This window comes from Haliaeetus leucocephalus, unplaced genomic scaffold, assembly GCF_000737465.1.
Source record: "Haliaeetus leucocephalus isolate CR32 unplaced genomic scaffold, Haliaeetus_leucocephalus-4.0 Scaffold556, whole genome shotgun sequence".
NCBI lineage: Eukaryota > Metazoa > Chordata > Aves > Accipitriformes > Accipitridae > Haliaeetus > Haliaeetus leucocephalus.
Genome location: NW_010972992.1, coordinates 2,491,397 through 2,507,083, shown reverse-complemented (window position 1 = coordinate 2,507,083; position 15,687 = coordinate 2,491,397). Strand labels below are relative to the sequence as shown.

At 54.2% G+C, this 15,687-nt stretch overlaps 3 protein-coding genes across 3 annotated transcripts; all 3 read left to right on the top strand.

Annotated features, from left to right (window-relative positions):
• Positions 1 to 3,673: 3,673 nt before the first annotated feature.
• Positions 3,674 to 5,246, top strand: LOC104837855 (phospholipase A2, membrane associated-like). Its single transcript, XM_010577273.1, has 4 exons — positions 3,674 to 3,710; positions 4,247 to 4,391; positions 4,654 to 4,760; positions 5,101 to 5,246. Exons 1-4 carry the CDS (start codon positions 3,674 to 3,676, stop codon positions 5,244 to 5,246), a joined length of 435 nt encoding a protein of 144 aa, XP_010575575.1.
• Positions 5,247 to 7,318: 2,072 nt separating this feature from the next.
• On the top strand, positions 7,319 to 8,220 carry LOC104838002 (basic phospholipase A2 Cdr-13-like). Its single transcript, XM_010577510.1, has 4 exons — positions 7,319 to 7,358; positions 7,634 to 7,778; positions 7,901 to 8,007; positions 8,099 to 8,220. Exons 1-4 carry the CDS (start codon positions 7,319 to 7,321, stop codon positions 8,218 to 8,220), a joined length of 414 nt encoding a protein of 137 aa, XP_010575812.1.
• Positions 8,221 to 9,093: 873 nt separating this feature from the next.
• Positions 9,094 to 10,344, top strand: LOC104837854 (basic phospholipase A2 A-like). Its single transcript, XM_010577271.1, has 4 exons — positions 9,094 to 9,133; positions 9,322 to 9,457; positions 9,972 to 10,081; positions 10,220 to 10,344. The coding sequence occupies exons 1-4, from the start codon at positions 9,094 to 9,096 to the stop codon at positions 10,342 to 10,344; spliced, it is 411 nt and encodes a 136-aa protein (XP_010575573.1).
• Positions 10,345 to 15,687: the final 5,343 nt, after the last annotated feature.

The window sequence follows — 15,687 nt, the reverse complement described above, 5'->3', positions numbered from 1 at the left end:
CGCCCCTCACCTGCCGCCTCGGGCCGCCCGCGCCCGCCGGCAAACACTGCCGCGTTGCCACGGCGACGGCCCCACTTCCGGTCGCGCGACAGGCCCCGCCCCCCCCGCAACCACAGAGACGAATTGGCCGGAGCGCCGTCGGTCACGGTCCTCCAGCCGCCATGTCGCGGCCCGAGGGCTGACAGGGTCGGGATCCTGCCGGGTCCCGGGGAGGCCGGGGCCGCGGTGGACTGCCCGGCCTGGCTGCCCCGGCCCAGCAGCGGCCTACGGGATGGGTTCAGGGATGGCCGTGACCACCTGCTGTCTGGAGGACATAACCAGGCCCGGGGACGGCCGTGGTGGCCACCCAGTGTGGGCTCAGGGCATGGAACCAGGCCCGGGGACGGTCGCGACGCGCTGGTGGAGACGGGAGAGGGACATACCTGAGTCGCCGTGCCCCCCTTCGGGCTCAGCGGTGGGATGGGGCGTCGGGGCCTCGGTGGCGGCATGGGGGCATCCCTCCCATCTCATGCGGGGCCGGAGCCTTTGTCCTGAGGGGCACAAGGAGATGGAGGTGGTGGCAGCACCAAAACCAGCCCCAAAACCAACTGCTCCAAACCCTGTGAGTGTGATACCAAGGTTGCCCCCATCCCTCCTGCAGGAGCTCTCCTTTCCCCCGTCCCACCCAAGGCAAAACCATGCTGTTGTCACCCCACTTGAATACCAAAAGCCTTTTTTTTTAAACCCTGAAAAAAATACGGTGTTACACTCTCTCCTGAGCAAAGGCAGCAGAACTGGAGCAATGTGACTAGGTTTTAACCCTGCCATGACATCAGTTTCACGACAGTGTGATTGAACAGCTTCAGCTAAGCAATCACTGAATAAAACCAGACAAATAAACACCAAACTCCTTAGTTTTGATGACAACACCTTCAAAAAACAAAAGATGCTTTACGCACAAGATCATACAGGGACCTAAACCAACTTCTCTGGGGGACTTCTAAGCTTTCTTTGTGCCAGGAGAGCCACAGCCTGCAAGCTTGGCATCCCGGTGTGTGCTGGCAGGGAGGGGGAGTCCTCCCGATCCCCCGGGCTATAAACAATCCCTGAGTCAGTTTTCATTGTGGGAACACACCACGTAATGCTGACATTTCCATCTCTCCCCATTAATCCCTTTTTAAACCCACTTCTAGTTAACCAGATGCTTCTCCCACTAACAGATGCCCACCAAAGGCAGCAAGAAACAAGCAATAAATAACTTAAGATAACTTATCTACCCTGCGAGCGGGGAAAGATCAAGGCGTACCTGTGCACTAAAAGGGTAAGAAAGGGTTGCATATCAGCTCATTCCATCCACAGGACGTTCAGCAGTATCGCAGTATCGTGTGGAAGACACGGGCTCTGTAGATCAAAGCACCGGGCATACTTACATTTCAATAAAGCCCTGAACAAACAGATGTGCGGGTTGATACCCCTCTTTGTTTGCTCCATAGGAAGGCTGAGAAGTTTCATATTTCCAATGGGATAATAACTTCCATGGGTGGTTTTTAAGCCCTCGGGTTTGTGGCTCAATTAAAGAGGGGGTTTAGCTTTGTGTGCTCGCTCTCCTGAGATCCTCCGCAGAGAGGGAGGACTTAAAATGAGGGGATTTGGTTAAAGCCACCTGTGGATCCCCAACCTGCGTGATCCCAGCCCTCCGGACTCTGTTTAGGCCCCTGAATGGTGCCTTTCACAAAGGTTTAGCCAAACTTTACAGGAGAAACCCAGGAAATCAGGGCCAACACAGCAGCAAACGCACCCCGAAGGGCAAGGACCTGCAACGCCAAAGCACGCGAGCACGAGCAGCGCAGATAATGAACACCACAATGGGAAAATCTTCTATAATGGAAGTTTTTTGTGGATGAGGTGGGAAGGGGATGCCTAATCATCAGGGATGCCATGGTTTTAAAAGTCAGGTGGGGAAAGCAGGGGGATTGGGTGTCAGTGTGATGCCCATCAGTTTGCATCGTGGCATTTTGAGGTAGTTTCTTGTGCAGGTGGTGAGGGGTAAGCCACTCGGCACGCCTGAGTGGGGAGCAGGTGAGCTGTTGCTCCCCATCCTTTCCTTATCAGGCTTGGATGGCTTTTTATTCCACTTGGCAGCAGGAAATAAAAGGTTAGAGGGAAGAAGAGCCCCAGGACAGACATCTCTGCTAGCCTTGGAGGACAGCTGGGAGGTGACGTCCTTTCCAGTGAGCAGCTTTGGTGGCTCTCAAGAAATTCAACAAGAGGTTTTCTTCTTGAATACAGACCCCAGAGCCTTTTTCTTACAATCCCTCCTCTCAACCCCTGGCCAAATTCCCTTCCCTCCAACTGTGGTTAATTACAGAGGGTGGAGCCCCGCATATACCTCTGATACCGTGCATTTGTGTGTATTTGCTCTCGGCCCCACAGTTTCACAGGGAAGATAGCAGCTTTTGATCTTATCTCCTCTGGTTTTCTGCCTCCCTTGTGTCTTCGTATCATGTCTCAGTTATGGTGATTAAATAAACTGTATTCAAAAAGCATTCCAAGTTGGGTTTCCATGCCATTTCCAGCCTTTGCTGCTGCTGATTTAATTTTGCAGACCCCTTCCCATGCACTGCTGGGGTCTCTTATGCCCTGAGGGCAGGACAGGAAAACTACAGACCCACAAAATGAGACCGCACCTTTCGCTGTCCTCCCTTTGGCTCCCCTTGTGATTTGGCGTGGTGGCATTTGGATGCAGACTTGGATTTGGGGGGCGGGGAGGCAATTGCAAGGGAAAGAGCCAAGAGGAACCGTCTCCGAGGTTGCAGGGCATGAGTTGGCAAAACCAAGCAGCCACTTGAGATGACACCGAGGCCAAAGTGCCACCTCTGCAGCTGGAACAAGGATGCAGTGAATTCTGCAGTGCCAGCTCTGCACCTCCTGGGCATAAATCGCTTTTGTCCTGTCTCTCCAGCCACCGAATCCTGCAGCTTTTAAAACCATGGCCAAGACCTTGACTGGCCTCATCCAGAAGCTGCGTCGGCCCAAGATGGAGACAGCTTCATGCCCAGCCAACAAGCAGGAGCGAGATGACGGAGGGAGCATTGCCACTGGCCATGCTGGTGGCACACCGCTGCGGGGAAACTCATGTTTCTTGTAAAGGGGACGGATGGGAACCTTCTCCTTTACCGAGGGGCCACTCGGCGAGACCTGCTCTGTGATGAATAGCACTGTCAGCGCAGATAGAGGAAGGGGTGGACCTCGCCATCTATATAAAGCAAACCCACTAAGCCAGCAGTCTTGGAGCTGCGAGGTCCAGGCGGGGTAAGGAGAGGGGGGATTTATTGCCACGTTATTTCATCAGACAGCTTTGGGGAGTGGCGGAGGGAGGCTGCAGATGGTGAGCTTCTCCATCAGCCCTAGGCAGGACAACCAGTGTGTCCCTGTACACATCCCTGCCAAGCGCTGCATCCCAAAACCAGACTCAAAAGTCCCCACTGGGAGTCAGCTGCATGCACTCGAGCACGGTGATATCTTCACAATGCTGTATATCCACGGTGACACTAATGTCACCGTGCGGTGCTGCCGGGGTGCACCCGATCAGCTCTGTGCCCTTGGTGCGGGGACGGGGGCAGCATCTGTCCTGCCCCCAGGGTGCTGCTCATTGCCAGCCGTTGCTGTTTCCTCCTTCAGGGCCAGCCTGAGGATGAAGAATCTCCTCTTTGCCATGCTCTTGGCTTGCGGTAAGTGCCTCGGTTTCACCGGGCCAGGCTGGGATCTCATCTGCCTGGCAAAAAAGATGTACAAATCCAGAGTCTTTGTGCACGATTCAGGTTTTAGTTTAAATTTTGCAGTTTCTCTCTAATGCTTCATGTAGCACTGCTGTAATCCTGGAGGTCTTCATAACGGTGAGGCTTTGGGATGCTCAGATCCATATTTATTTTAAGAGGCCTTGGAGCCTGTTGTCAACTGCTTTCCTGCCTGTGCCAAGCCCAGGGCTGATCCTGGCAACGTGGCATTGCTAGTTGCAGGATGCAAGCGTGGCACAGCCTGTACAGAGAGCAATAATATCTTCTGCCAGACTGGAATCAGGTAGCTGCAGAAACCAGACATAATCCTGAGGGGTTTTTTGGGGCTTCTCATGTCTCACATGCCTGAAAGCCTGTACTTCCAGCAACGCCAGACCTATTTAATTCCTCTGCCCAGTGCGAGCCGTGGGGAATCCCACCTGCCTCCTCACCCTGCACTGGCGTGAGCCTGTCCCTCTGCCCTTCCACAGGGCTGCTGCCGGCTCGTGGCAGCGTTTTGGAGCTGGAGCAGATGATCAGGTCAGCCACAGGGAAAAGCGCCCTGCTTTCCTACAGCTGGTACGGGTGTTTCTGCGGAATCGGGGGCAGAGGGACCCCGGTGGACTCCACTGACCAGTGAGTACCTGGAAAAGAATCGCCCCTCGCTGCCCTGGCTGGAAAAGTGTGCTGGGGGTCCCTAAAAAACTCCTCGCTGGCAGCCTGCCGGTGCCGGTGTGCTCTGAGAGGGGTTTTTGTGCCGTTCCCCAGCCACGTCTTGCTGCTGCCTTGTCATCCTCTCCTCCCAGTCACCTTAAATTTGAGGCTGGAGCTTCCTTTACCTTCCAAGCGTGGTGAGGGAGGGTTCAGGGGCAGCGGTTTGGCATGGTGTCCCCCACAGGTGCTGCCATGCCCATGACTGCTGCTACAGGAAGCTGAGAGAGGGCAAGTGCAGACCCCTGATAACCCCGTACCACTTCGACGTTGCCGATGGAGACATCGTCTGCAGTGAGTACTGCCAAGATGGGGGGGAGGGGTCCCACGGAGGTGGGGAACCAGCATGGCTCCCTGCGACACCCCAGCCCCGGAGCAGGGTACACAGGAGGGCATCCCCCCCAGGGATGAAACCAGCCTGATGCCCAGTCGGGTGCGTACGGGAGGACACAGCTTACGATAAATAAATGGGCATTGCGAGGGATGCGGGCAGGTTGGAGAGGGCAAGCAGCAGGGCATGCTTCTTCATGCACTTCCCCCGGGCAGCTCCAGGCATTGGGGGTGCCCCGAGGGGACCCCATTACTGATGCCAGCCAGAAAAGCCACTGCAGAGCACGGTGTTTTCTCCCCGCAGGTAACGAGCAGAGCTGGTGCAAGAGAGAGACCTGCCTTTGTGACAAAGCGGTGGCTTCGTGCTTCTCAAGCGCTTTGCATTCCTACAATAAATCCTACCACTTCTATTTCAGGCTGAAATGCCGAGGAAGTAAGCTCCAGTGCTGAGGAGGGGAAATCTGCACGTAAGGTTGCAGATTTTGACTGGGTTTCCCCATAGCTATGGCAAGAAAAGCCTGATGTGGGGGCTGAATGGAGCCAGAGCCAGCATCCACAATGTGATGCTCAGGGTGAGGAAGGGCACACGCACGTTACGGATGGAGATCCCCCAGTCCCAGAAAATCATGTCAGCTTCCATTTTTTGTCCCTTCCTCCTCTCTTTTCTCTCTTAATTTCATTTCCCAGCAAAGATAATTAAATAAAAGGTATTCAAAATGATTTTCCGTGGTGTTTTTCTGTAAGAGCCACTGAGATTGACGCACTGCAACAGTGGCATCTGGGCTGCCGAGTTTGGGGAGCATTTTTGCATCTCACACCTTAGGCACACCATCTGCCTGACACCCCAATATTTCCATGGTCCTGACAGCAGCCTGAAAAAAGCCAAAGGTCCAACAGCGGCTGTAATTTGCAGGTCTAGCACCAGGTCTATCCCACTGCGGAGCAATATTGCTGCTGCCAGATCCCCAGCTACAGAGGAGCACTTTGCAGTGAGAAACGGGGACAAGTAAATGCCACCAAGTAAAACTCCATGGGGTTTGTTAACAAAATAATTCTCCAGCAGCGAGCCCTGATGGCAGTTGGGTTTTTTTTGGTTTCTCTGAACACCCCTTCCTGCCAGCTGAACTCACTCGCGGAGCTAAAACAAAATGGTGCATTAAGGGGCAGGTGAGATATGGCCAGAAGATGTTTTTACAGGAATAATGAAAGTGGGAAAATGTGGGAGATGATTTAGACCTTCCTGTGACACTTAACTAAAAATGGTGGCCAAAATTAAGGCTAAAGAATAGTTATCTGCAGAGGAGGGAAAATTTCAAAGCCTCACCCATCCTAAGGTGGATGCTAATTTAGGAGGGCAGTTAAGTTGGTGACTAAATGGTTTCTCCATAAGGGATGAGTTCTGCATAGGGGTTGCAAAGAGGAGGTGGAAAAACCATACAGAGAGAGATAAAGGGAAGTTGCATTCACTCATCCCAAAACATCCATTTTGCTTCATTCTCCTCTCATGGTGGGTGAGCGTTTAATCATCCGGTATCTGCGTAACGCCTTGTTTCTGGGAACTGCGCATTTAAAGATGCTTTTATTGTTGCCCATATACTTCTCCCAAAGAACTGATAACTCACCCTGAATCACCTTTGCAGCATGGCAGAGGGACAGTTCCCAAACCACACAACCCCTCAAAAACCCCAAACCCGCTTCGTTCACAGCTGCCGGGATGCAAAAGCTGAATCAGGGCTATTGTTTCCCCCTGATAGAACACCGTGGTGCTGGGGAGGGCAGAGAAAAAGGCCCACAGGCATCTCCCACGGGGGGACAGAGTGTTGGCTTCCTCCTTGGGCTGGAAATGATGCTGCTTTGGCAGCCCATCCCACCCAGCCCTGTGCATGGCGTACGGAGCTGGGGCATTGGGGGGGATTTCTTGCCTGCCTGTGAATGGGAAGGACGGCACCTTGTCCTTGGCAGAAAAGTCCTGTCAGCAAGATTTGGGCAAAACGAGCATCCGACAGTGGGGAACAAACCCTGTATAAAGAAAGCGCTGCGGGCTGCGGGGCCCTACAAGCAAGCGGTGGCTTTCCCAAGGTAAGTGAGGATAGAGGAACGCTTTTCCTCCCTTTCCTACTTTAAGCAAAAGCCACGGTGAAAGTGGGGAGTGAGGTCCATGCCGGGAGAGCAGGAACAAAGGAGAGCAGGAGCAAAGGAGAGGCTACCTGAGGTGCCAGCCCAGAAGGCAGAGCAGTGGGGTGCAGCCCTCGAGGGCTGATTGTTCCTCCAACTTTTCTTCCTTTCCCTTCATTTTGCTTTTTCTCACCCCTCCGCCATCTGATTCCCATCGCTTCCCATCCCCGACGCAGCAACGCTTTGTGCCGAAGCAATGGCGACGGGTCCATTCTTGCCCCCCTCGTCTCCCCTAATCCCCGGAGGTGGGGGGCATCTCTGCCCCCAGACAAGGGGAGAAGTATAAAAGAAAGTGGTTGATATAATGGGGAAATGGTTTGGTTTCCTCTCCCAGGGCTGTTGAAAAGATGAACTCTCTCGTCGCCTTTGCTGTGCTGTTTGCTTGGGGTAAGTGTCCTCGCTCGCACCGGTCCCACGGCTCCCTGTGCAGTTATATCCATGGAAATTGGGACCAGGCTGGTGATTTCTTAACATTTCCCCATCACCACCTCTCCCAAACACGCAACAACTCTCCTGCACTGAGCTGGGAATAAGTTTCCTCTCCGTTGCATCTACTTGTTTTTAAGACATCACCAGTCTGGTACCAGTTTGGGGGCCAGAGGGATGGGGATGCTGCTGGGGAGTTTGGAGTCAGCATGAGCCCCACTGGTTTTCCTCCCCAGGCTTGTCCCCAGCTCACGGGAGCCTCTGGGAGCTGCAGAAGATGATTACAAAGGCGACGGGGAAAAACGCCTTGCTGTATTACTCCTCCTACGGTTGCTACTGCGGCTTCGGGGGCAAAGGGCAGCCCAAGGATGCCACAGACAGGTAAGCACCCGCTTAAAAATCTCCATGCCTGAACACATCCTTACACAGTTTCAAATTTGGGGGGTAGGGGGGAAAATTTGGGAAAAAAACCCCAACGCCCAAAGCCTCAAGCTCCCATGCAGGTGCTGCCAGCTGCATGATACCTGCTACAACAACCTCCTGAGCTACCACTGCAATGCCAAGATGCAAGGCTACCGCTATGACTGGCACACTGGCAGCCCCTTCTGCAGTAAGTAGGACCCTGGAAAAGGGGGTGTCCCCACATCCCCCCCCCCCCCCCCGCAAGCCGGGGCTGACCCTGGGCTTCCCTCTGCCCGCAGGACAGGGCTCCTGGTGCGCCCAGCTCTCCTGCGAGTGCGACCGCAGCCTGGTCCTCTGCCTGAAGCAAAGCCTCGGGAGCTACAGCACACGCTACCGCTTCTACTGGAAGCGCCGGTGCTAGTGATGGGAGCCGGGATGCAGGGCCGGAGCACGCGTGTGAGTTCTGCATCTGGATTGCCCTACGTCCCTGCCTGCACGGACCACGTAATTGCTGCTGTAAATTTAATCAATGTGAAAATAAACAATGTGCTTAAACCTCCATGAGCTGCTGCTGGGCAAAGAGAGAAATCCCTGTAAATACTCGACATCATCCTCCCCAAACTTTGCAAAAACTCGGTCTTGGCCCCTGCGTCATTCCAGGCTGCAGCCCACGGGGAGGGGGGGGGTTGGCCAGCAAGGGAAGGGGCGTAGCATAAAGCGTTTTTGGGACAGACGAGTCATTTCAGCACTTCCAGTTCAGAGCCCACGGGCCGGACACGGAGGGCAGCCTCTCCCCGGGCAGACGGGCTGGCAGCGAGGAAGCGGAGCCGGAGCAATCCCCCGGTGAGCAACTCCCAACCTCGCCCCACTGCTGCGATGGGGTGGATTGCTGCTGCGGAAACAAAAATAGGGGAGGGATGTTGGGAGGAGGCAGCAGACACGCTGCCTTCTGCTGTTTTCCATGCCTGTAGATAAAGTGTCATTGCTTTCAGATAAAAACTCAGCTGGGAATTTGCAGCCCCAGGGGTTGCAAAGTGATGCCCTGGGTGCCAGAAGTGGTGGGACGGGAGGTGGGAGATGCTGGGGTGGTGGGACAGCTTCAGAAAGTGTTTGCTTTCGCCCAAGAGGCAGCAACACAGATGCAAGGGGGCACGGCTGCCTTCCTCCCTCCAAATTTCAGGGTAGTTTGGCCTGATTTCAGAGGGACAAGGCTTGCACAGCAGCGCCTGTCAACTGGTCACGCTGCCTGGCTAATTCTGTCCCCTTTCTCCTCCCAGGCCTGAGTGAGAGGAAGATGAAGGTCCTGCTGACGCTGGCGGTGCTGTTTGCCTGCAGTAAGTGCAGCCGTTCCCCGATCCGCGGATGGGAGCCAGGCTGCAGCCCCGCGCCGATGCAGGGAGCATCCCCAAACCCCTGTGCACTCCACGGGGAGACTCCCAGCAAAGCCCTCCTCTCTCCCCTGGTTCCCCGGGCCTTATTTCTGCATATAACTTGCAAAAATCCCATTTTCCGGTTACTCTAGGTGTGTTCACGGCTCACGGGAAGCTCCCACGCATGTTCACACCAGGACTTGAAGGAAGCACCGTAGGAAATCTGACCGCCTACGGCTGTTACTCGGGATGGGGCAGCAGCGGCACATCGAGGGCTTCAGTGGACCGGTACAGGCAATGCTTCCCAGGAAGGCTAACGCTGGCCCCAGGATGGCTAATGCTGGCCCCGGGGTAACCCCAAGGCTTGTGAGCAACCCCAGCAGCACCCTGTGAAGCTTTGCAAAATGCAGACCAGGCAATGGGCAGCAGCAGGAGGGGAACAAGTTTTAGGGAAGGGGGGAAAGCAAGGCGGCGTTCACCCCTAATTCCAGTCCCGTAGTCAGTAGGGTCGTGCCAGCGACAACTGCCTGAAGTCAACGGGATGGAACCAGGGGAGAGGGACAGTCCCAAAGCTGGGATGCACAAGGGCTCTGGGACCTGGGCATGGGTTGGCACAGGGAAGCGGAGAAGAGGCTTGGCGTGGGAACGAGGTGGAAGGAGCAGCTCCTGGATGATTTAGAGCAGGAGGATGCAAACGCTGGTATCTCTTCCCACCCAGCTTGCAGAGCCTGTTTCAGCTAGGTTAGAAGCAGCTATCACTGCGTTTTGGATGAGGCTGGGCTCTCCTTCCTTCTCCCTGCAGGTGCTGCTTGCTCCGTGCCTGCTGCTACGCCAAGCTGGCTGCACGGCGGTGCCGCGTGGGACCCATCCAGCCCCTCATGGTGCCCCGGACAAGAATCCCCCCCACCTGCCGTAAGTCCCTACAGTCACGGTTCGGGATGCTTCTTTCCAGACCATCTCCCTCCTTTGTGGTGCCCTTTTTTGGGGCAGCACCCCGGGGATCTTCCCGAAAAGAAGGTCTCAGACATGCTTTCTCTCCGGTCCCTGCAGGCTCCGGGACTTGGTGCCAGAGAGGTGCCTGCAGATGCGAGCAGGCAGCCTGGCTCTGCCAAATGCGTGGCCGGGGGTTGCTCCGGCGTCGCGGCAAGTGCCGGGGACGAGGCGGGCGGTGTTGAAGCAAAAAGCTTCTTTGCAAAACCACCTCCAGGCTGATAAGTAAAGGGACGGTGCAGCGCCGGGAGCGTTTTCCCAACCCTGGCGGGTCTCCTCCTCGGGGCTTTTTGGCTTTGACACGAGGACAACAACGCTCTAGTGAAGTTGCGTCATTATACACTGGATCCGAGGAGGGAGAGCAGCGCAGATGCAATGTTTCAGCACAGAAAAACAAGGGAGGGGTGGACACCTGCGCTTCGTCGCTGCGAAGGGCGAGATGGAAACCAGCGCGAGCCTCTGTGCTGACACTCATTTCCCCTTGGCTCGAGCTCCCCGTGCAGCCTGTCAGCTCCCTCTGCTTTTTGCTTCACCGCAGATTCTCTTCCGTTGCTCCAAAATAAAACCAGAGAGCACAAAACATCGGTCCTCAGTGTGATGTGACTCAGCTGAGCTCAGCGACCACCCCTTGCAGGCAGCGGAGGGAAGCTAGCCTCTTAGCTAGGTTTCCCATTACCCAGAAAAAAAATGACACCTGAGAAGTGATGCATCTCCCGCTGACATGCATCTGCACCCCCTGAATTTCCCCCCCACTTAGCCCTGAGCCTTCAAGCTCTGAAAATTTGCCATTGCTCCGAGACAGAGAAATCAAAGCTGGTGCAAAGGGCTGCAGGCAGGCGCAATGCTGTGGGAGGCCGGGGCGCTGGCAACCTTTGTTGCGACGGGGTGGCCCGGAGCTTGCCTCATGCCTAGTGCGGAGCAAAACATATTTCTCACCAGAAAAGAATGTTTTGGCCCAATTCTGCAACAACCCCGGGCGCGTCCCCTAGGAAAAGGCGGTTCAGGCAGTGGCTGCTTCCCCCCTAACCACCGTAGCATCCCCGCGGTGCAGGTTTTCTGCCCAGTTCAGCAGGGTTGACCCCCTTGGGAGGGCTCAGCAATGAAATGCCGCCACAGAAACAGCAACAAAACGCTATTTCCCCAGGGGCTGATGCCCTGGGCATCGGCAGCTGAAATTCCCACCCTGGCTTGCCCCAAAGCTGAAGTCAACAGCACCAGGAAATATCCCAGAAATGCTTCCCGCCAGCTATAACCCAGGCATTGAGCTCTACCACCCTCCTCGTCCCGCAGCGTTTAGTCCTGGGGGAGACGAGGAAGGAGCGGGCAGCCCTTCGCCCGACAGCTGCTATTTGCAAGGCATAAATCAAGGATCAAATCCTTGCTGAGATGGGAGAGGGGCCATCACACAGACAGCTTGCAGGCCAGGATGAGCTGGTAACACACTCTCCCTGTTTAAATTCTGAGTGAATTTTAACTATCTATGTATTTTTCAGCTCAGACATCTTGGCTGTACAAATCCGTTCATACAGAGCTCCAAGTCTGATGTGTTGGCTCAGATACTGCACCCCCTCAGAACATTGCAATAAATGGGGCTGCAAAAGTTATGTTTTGCATACTACAAAAGAGAAACAAACTCCACGTCCTCCCAGGAGGCATTCCAAGGGGGTCTTGTTTCACATTTGGAGAAGGGTTACTGCAAACCTGCTATACATAGAGGAGCTGGGGCAGAGAGTCTTTCACCTGGAAGCTCAGCCAGTTTGATGCACAAAAATATACTTTATTCCCTAGTGATAAAAACTGGCTGCGGACTCAGAAAATCTTGAATTATGGCAAGCTCTGGTTCAGCTAATTAACTCGCCGCTGTCCCAGGGGTCTACTTAAATTGGCCCAGAGAGCTGACAAGGCAAATGGCATATGCCAGAGAGGGGAAGAGATTTTGCTGAGGCCCTGACCCGAGTTCCCTTTTCTCACCCTTTCTCCGATTTCCACACCAGTCACATCCTTGTTCCCTGCCTCGGTTTCCCTGTCAGCGACTGGGGGGGATTTCCTCCCCCTGGCTCGGTGCTTGCCCTTGCCGGGGTTCCCCACAAAACTGCGCAGAGCCCTAGGCACCTGCAATGCCTGCCAGAAGAAAAGTGCTAAAATGATAGTTCGGCATCACCTATTTAATTAGAGATTCTCTCCAAGCAAGCAACACACCCATCCTCTTTTTTTACCCTTCCATTATACACCACTTGCATTTTTTTTTCCTTACTCTGCTGCTTGCCTTATTTTGCTTCTACATAAAGGCGAACCAGACACCTCATGCAATGGTCTGCAAGCATTGCCTGATGTTTTGAGAGCAAGACTATGCGCAGTGCCCAGTGCACATGGAGAAAGCGATGGAGCACCCCCATATACAAGGAGCATCTAGGCACTGACAAGCTCCTGCTAACAAGAAAACCAGCGTACAGGGCCCTTGCTCAGCCCTATCTTTGGCCACAGACTGTTCTGGAGGACCACTGGACCTTCCTCTGCTCATGGCACTGTGTCTTACCCACTTCGGTAAGTCAGAAGCAGAGGATGCTTTGCGCTGGCTGCATTTTCTCCCTGCCCACGTAAGTCATGATGGAAACAGCAAGATATGGAATGGCGTTTTCTAATCAAGACATCAAAAAACTAATAGTCATCCAGGAACAAAGTGGTTCCCATTCTCCCTCGAGTTCTCCCATTTTGCTCAGGGAGGCACTGGGATGCTGAGATACCCAGAGCTGTGCACGGACTTGACACCAGTCTGCCCCACTCACCCCAGTCCACTGAAACCTCCCTTGCAAAGGGCTCTCCCAGCATAGGGCGTCCCGCAGCTGGGGCCTCCAGCAGCACCGAGAGAATCTCGCACACATAGCGGGACCAATCTGGTGAGGATTGTCAATGTTTGCCCACTTTGGGTTCTCCAAAGGAGAGGCCCTGCCGAGTGGGTACACGGTGGTCATAAAAAGCGTGACTGGTGGCACCTCGGGCTCGCCCAAACACGGGAGCTGCCACCGCCAGACATGAAGCTCTTCTTGCTGCTCCTCTGCTGCGAGTACCCCCCGCACCAGCTCTCACCCCGCCAGACGAGGCGGTGGGGAAAGCCTGGTGCTTGCAATTTCTATCCATAAACAATTAAGTCGGGGAGGATGAAAATGCTCATTTTTGCTACGGAAGGGTGGGACGGGAGGTTACTTTTCCCGGTGCTCCTAACCCCGCATCTCCAGTCGTAGGGCTGGCCCCCGCTGGCTGCAACGTGATTCAGTTCGGTTCAAGGATTAAGCACAAAACAGGGAAATCACCACTGTCCTACAATGCTTACGGCTGCTACTGTAGCTTGGGGGGATCCAAACAGCCACTGGATGCGACCGACTGGTAAGTCGGGACCTGGTGAAGGCAGAGCGGGTGCCCCCAGACCTCCTCACCTCCCTCTCCCTGGGTACAGCGAGGGAATGCTTGCCCCTGCCCCTGGGAGCTGAGATAGCAATGCAAAAATCGTTGCTCATCCTTAACACCTCTTTAAAAGTTGCTTAGCAGCAGTAGCTGATGGGAACGGCACGCATCGGTGTTTCTTCTGCCTTTGTAGCATTAGGCAGAAATGCGTCAGGATCCAACTACCACCTGGGCTAATTGAAAGCAACCATGCAATGTTGCTGCAGCAGAGCAACGGGAAAGCAATTAGAGAGCTGTGCTGACGAGGCCAGAAAGGTGTGACTCCCCCTCCCTTGTCCCTACAGCATAGGCAATGCCGAGGAGAACAAGGCTGCTGCACCACCAGGGGCACAAATGCAAGACATTTCTCACAGGGGCTGTGTGCCACCAGATGTTCACTACCGTGATATCGTCCCCACCGTTCCCCATCCTGCCCTGACTGCAATTCTTGTGCTCCCAGGTGCTGCCATGCCCACAACTGCTGCTACAAGAAGCTGTCTTCCTCTCACTGACCAGTTCCAAACTGGTCACGTACAAATACTCCATCTGGGGAAGCCAGATAATGCAGTAAGAGACAGCGCAGGAGCCCCGGGCAGGAAGGCACAACCATCCACGCGCTCGGGGAACCTCTCTTCTGAGTTGTCCTTTAGACCATCCTGGCTTGGAAACCACTTGCTAGGAAGGGGGTGGAAATGAGGGAAAAGTGCCAGGAATAGGGCAAATATTTATTTGCTAGGACTATAATGAAGTTTAGAGCTTGGAGACCTCCCGAAGGAGGGGGCTTGCCCTTCCGTAGAGGCCAAATACTGAGGGTTTGAGGTGACCCTTCCATCTTGACCTGGCACTGCCACCCCGACTTCCCCAGAGCAAACACTGTTGTTTCATGGCAAGCAGATCAAAAAAAAGCACTTCCCCATGATCAAAGCAAATATCTATACGTACGCAGGTAGATAAAGTAAATTAAATGGTCCCTCCAGGGCCACGCGTGGTTTGTAGCCAGGTAGCTCCATGCACCAGAGGTAAGAGGTGGACTGCCCAAGACATCCCAAACTCAACACAGGGGACTGCGTACGTCGCAGGGACAGCCCAAAAGACATCCTCCAACTCTCACACCCTTCGCCTGACTCCATCTCCCCAAATTTTCTTCCAGAATCCACAACCCGGTGCAAAAGATGGAGCTGCGACTGCAACAGACGGGCGGGCAGAGTGCTTCCAAAGGACAGCCAGGACCTACCGCAACTCTTAAAAGAATTACCCCAACTCCCTCCTGCTAGACATGCCAGGCTCAGGTTAAAACCTGACAGAAACCATCTAAATTGTGGGGGTTTTGCCTTCCCTGCAGCCAGGCAGGGACTAGCCCAGCCCCGTAGCACTGAAAAGGCATCCGGTGCCTTTCCCCAGTGCTGGCACACAGGGAAAACCCACTGCTTGCGATTAAATAAATCATAAAAACAAGGAAATCCCTGCAGATAAAAATAAATTTTCAAATGCAATTTGTAAAGCGCATCCAGTGTTACATTCGTGTTTCAGGAACTGATGGTGGAAGGGGTAGGAAACAGCATGGAGCTTCACAGCTGATTTTCTGAAGTAAATATTTATACATGCACACAGTTTTGTATCTTTTTCTTAAAAAACATTTACCAGAAATGACATTTTAGCAGCTGACCTGTAAATCTTGAGAGCTTCAAAGAAGAAAAATAAAAATGAACAGAAACAGTGACGAGCTGCTGCGCCCCAAACCAGGCTTCAAACCCAGCTCCCCTCAAGGAGCTTGGCCACAACACAGCCCCAACCTGCTCCTAATGACAATTTAAGCAATTAATACTTACTAAAGCCATGAGGGAGCATGGTGGTGGTGATCTGAGGGGTTTGGGCTCTGCAGCAAGTCCTCACAGGGCTGAAGCTGCCTGGACAGGTCTCCTCAGGCTACAGCTCCCTGCAGCCACCTCCTCCCTCACCACAGCTGCACACAATCCACAATTAGCCTTAACGAGCCAGGGCCAGCTGCTCCTCACACCTGGGCCTCGATGGAGGCACCTCTAGTTTAAATGCCACCTCCAGAGATGTTTTGCACACCTTCAGAGCAG

Bases quoted from the DNA above. Each gene is read 5' to 3' on its own strand.
- LOC104837855 (XM_010577273.1), top strand. From the start codon at position 3,674: ATGAAGAATCTCCTCTTTGCCATGCTCTTGGCTTGCG. The intron at 4,392-4,653 runs GTGAGTACCTGG...TGTCCCCCACAG, and splicing joins CCGGTGGACTCCACTGACCA to GTGCTGCCATGCCCATGACT. The intron at 4,761-5,100 runs GTGAGTACTGCC...TTCTCCCCGCAG, and splicing joins CGATGGAGACATCGTCTGCA to GTAACGAGCAGAGCTGGTGC.
- LOC104838002 (XM_010577510.1), top strand. From the start codon at position 7,319: ATGAACTCTCTCGTCGCCTTTGCTGTGCTGTTTGCTTGGG. The intron at 7,779-7,900 runs GTAAGCACCCGC...GCTCCCATGCAG, and splicing joins CCCAAGGATGCCACAGACAG to GTGCTGCCAGCTGCATGATA. The intron at 8,008-8,098 runs GTAAGTAGGACC...CTCTGCCCGCAG, and splicing joins CACTGGCAGCCCCTTCTGCA to GACAGGGCTCCTGGTGCGCC.
- LOC104837854 (XM_010577271.1), top strand. From the start codon at position 9,094: ATGAAGGTCCTGCTGACGCTGGCGGTGCTGTTTGCCTGCA. The intron at 9,134-9,321 runs GTAAGTGCAGCC...CGGTTACTCTAG, and splicing joins GGCGGTGCTGTTTGCCTGCA to GTGTGTTCACGGCTCACGGG. The intron at 9,458-9,971 runs GTACAGGCAATG...TTCTCCCTGCAG, and splicing joins TCGAGGGCTTCAGTGGACCG to GTGCTGCTTGCTCCGTGCCT.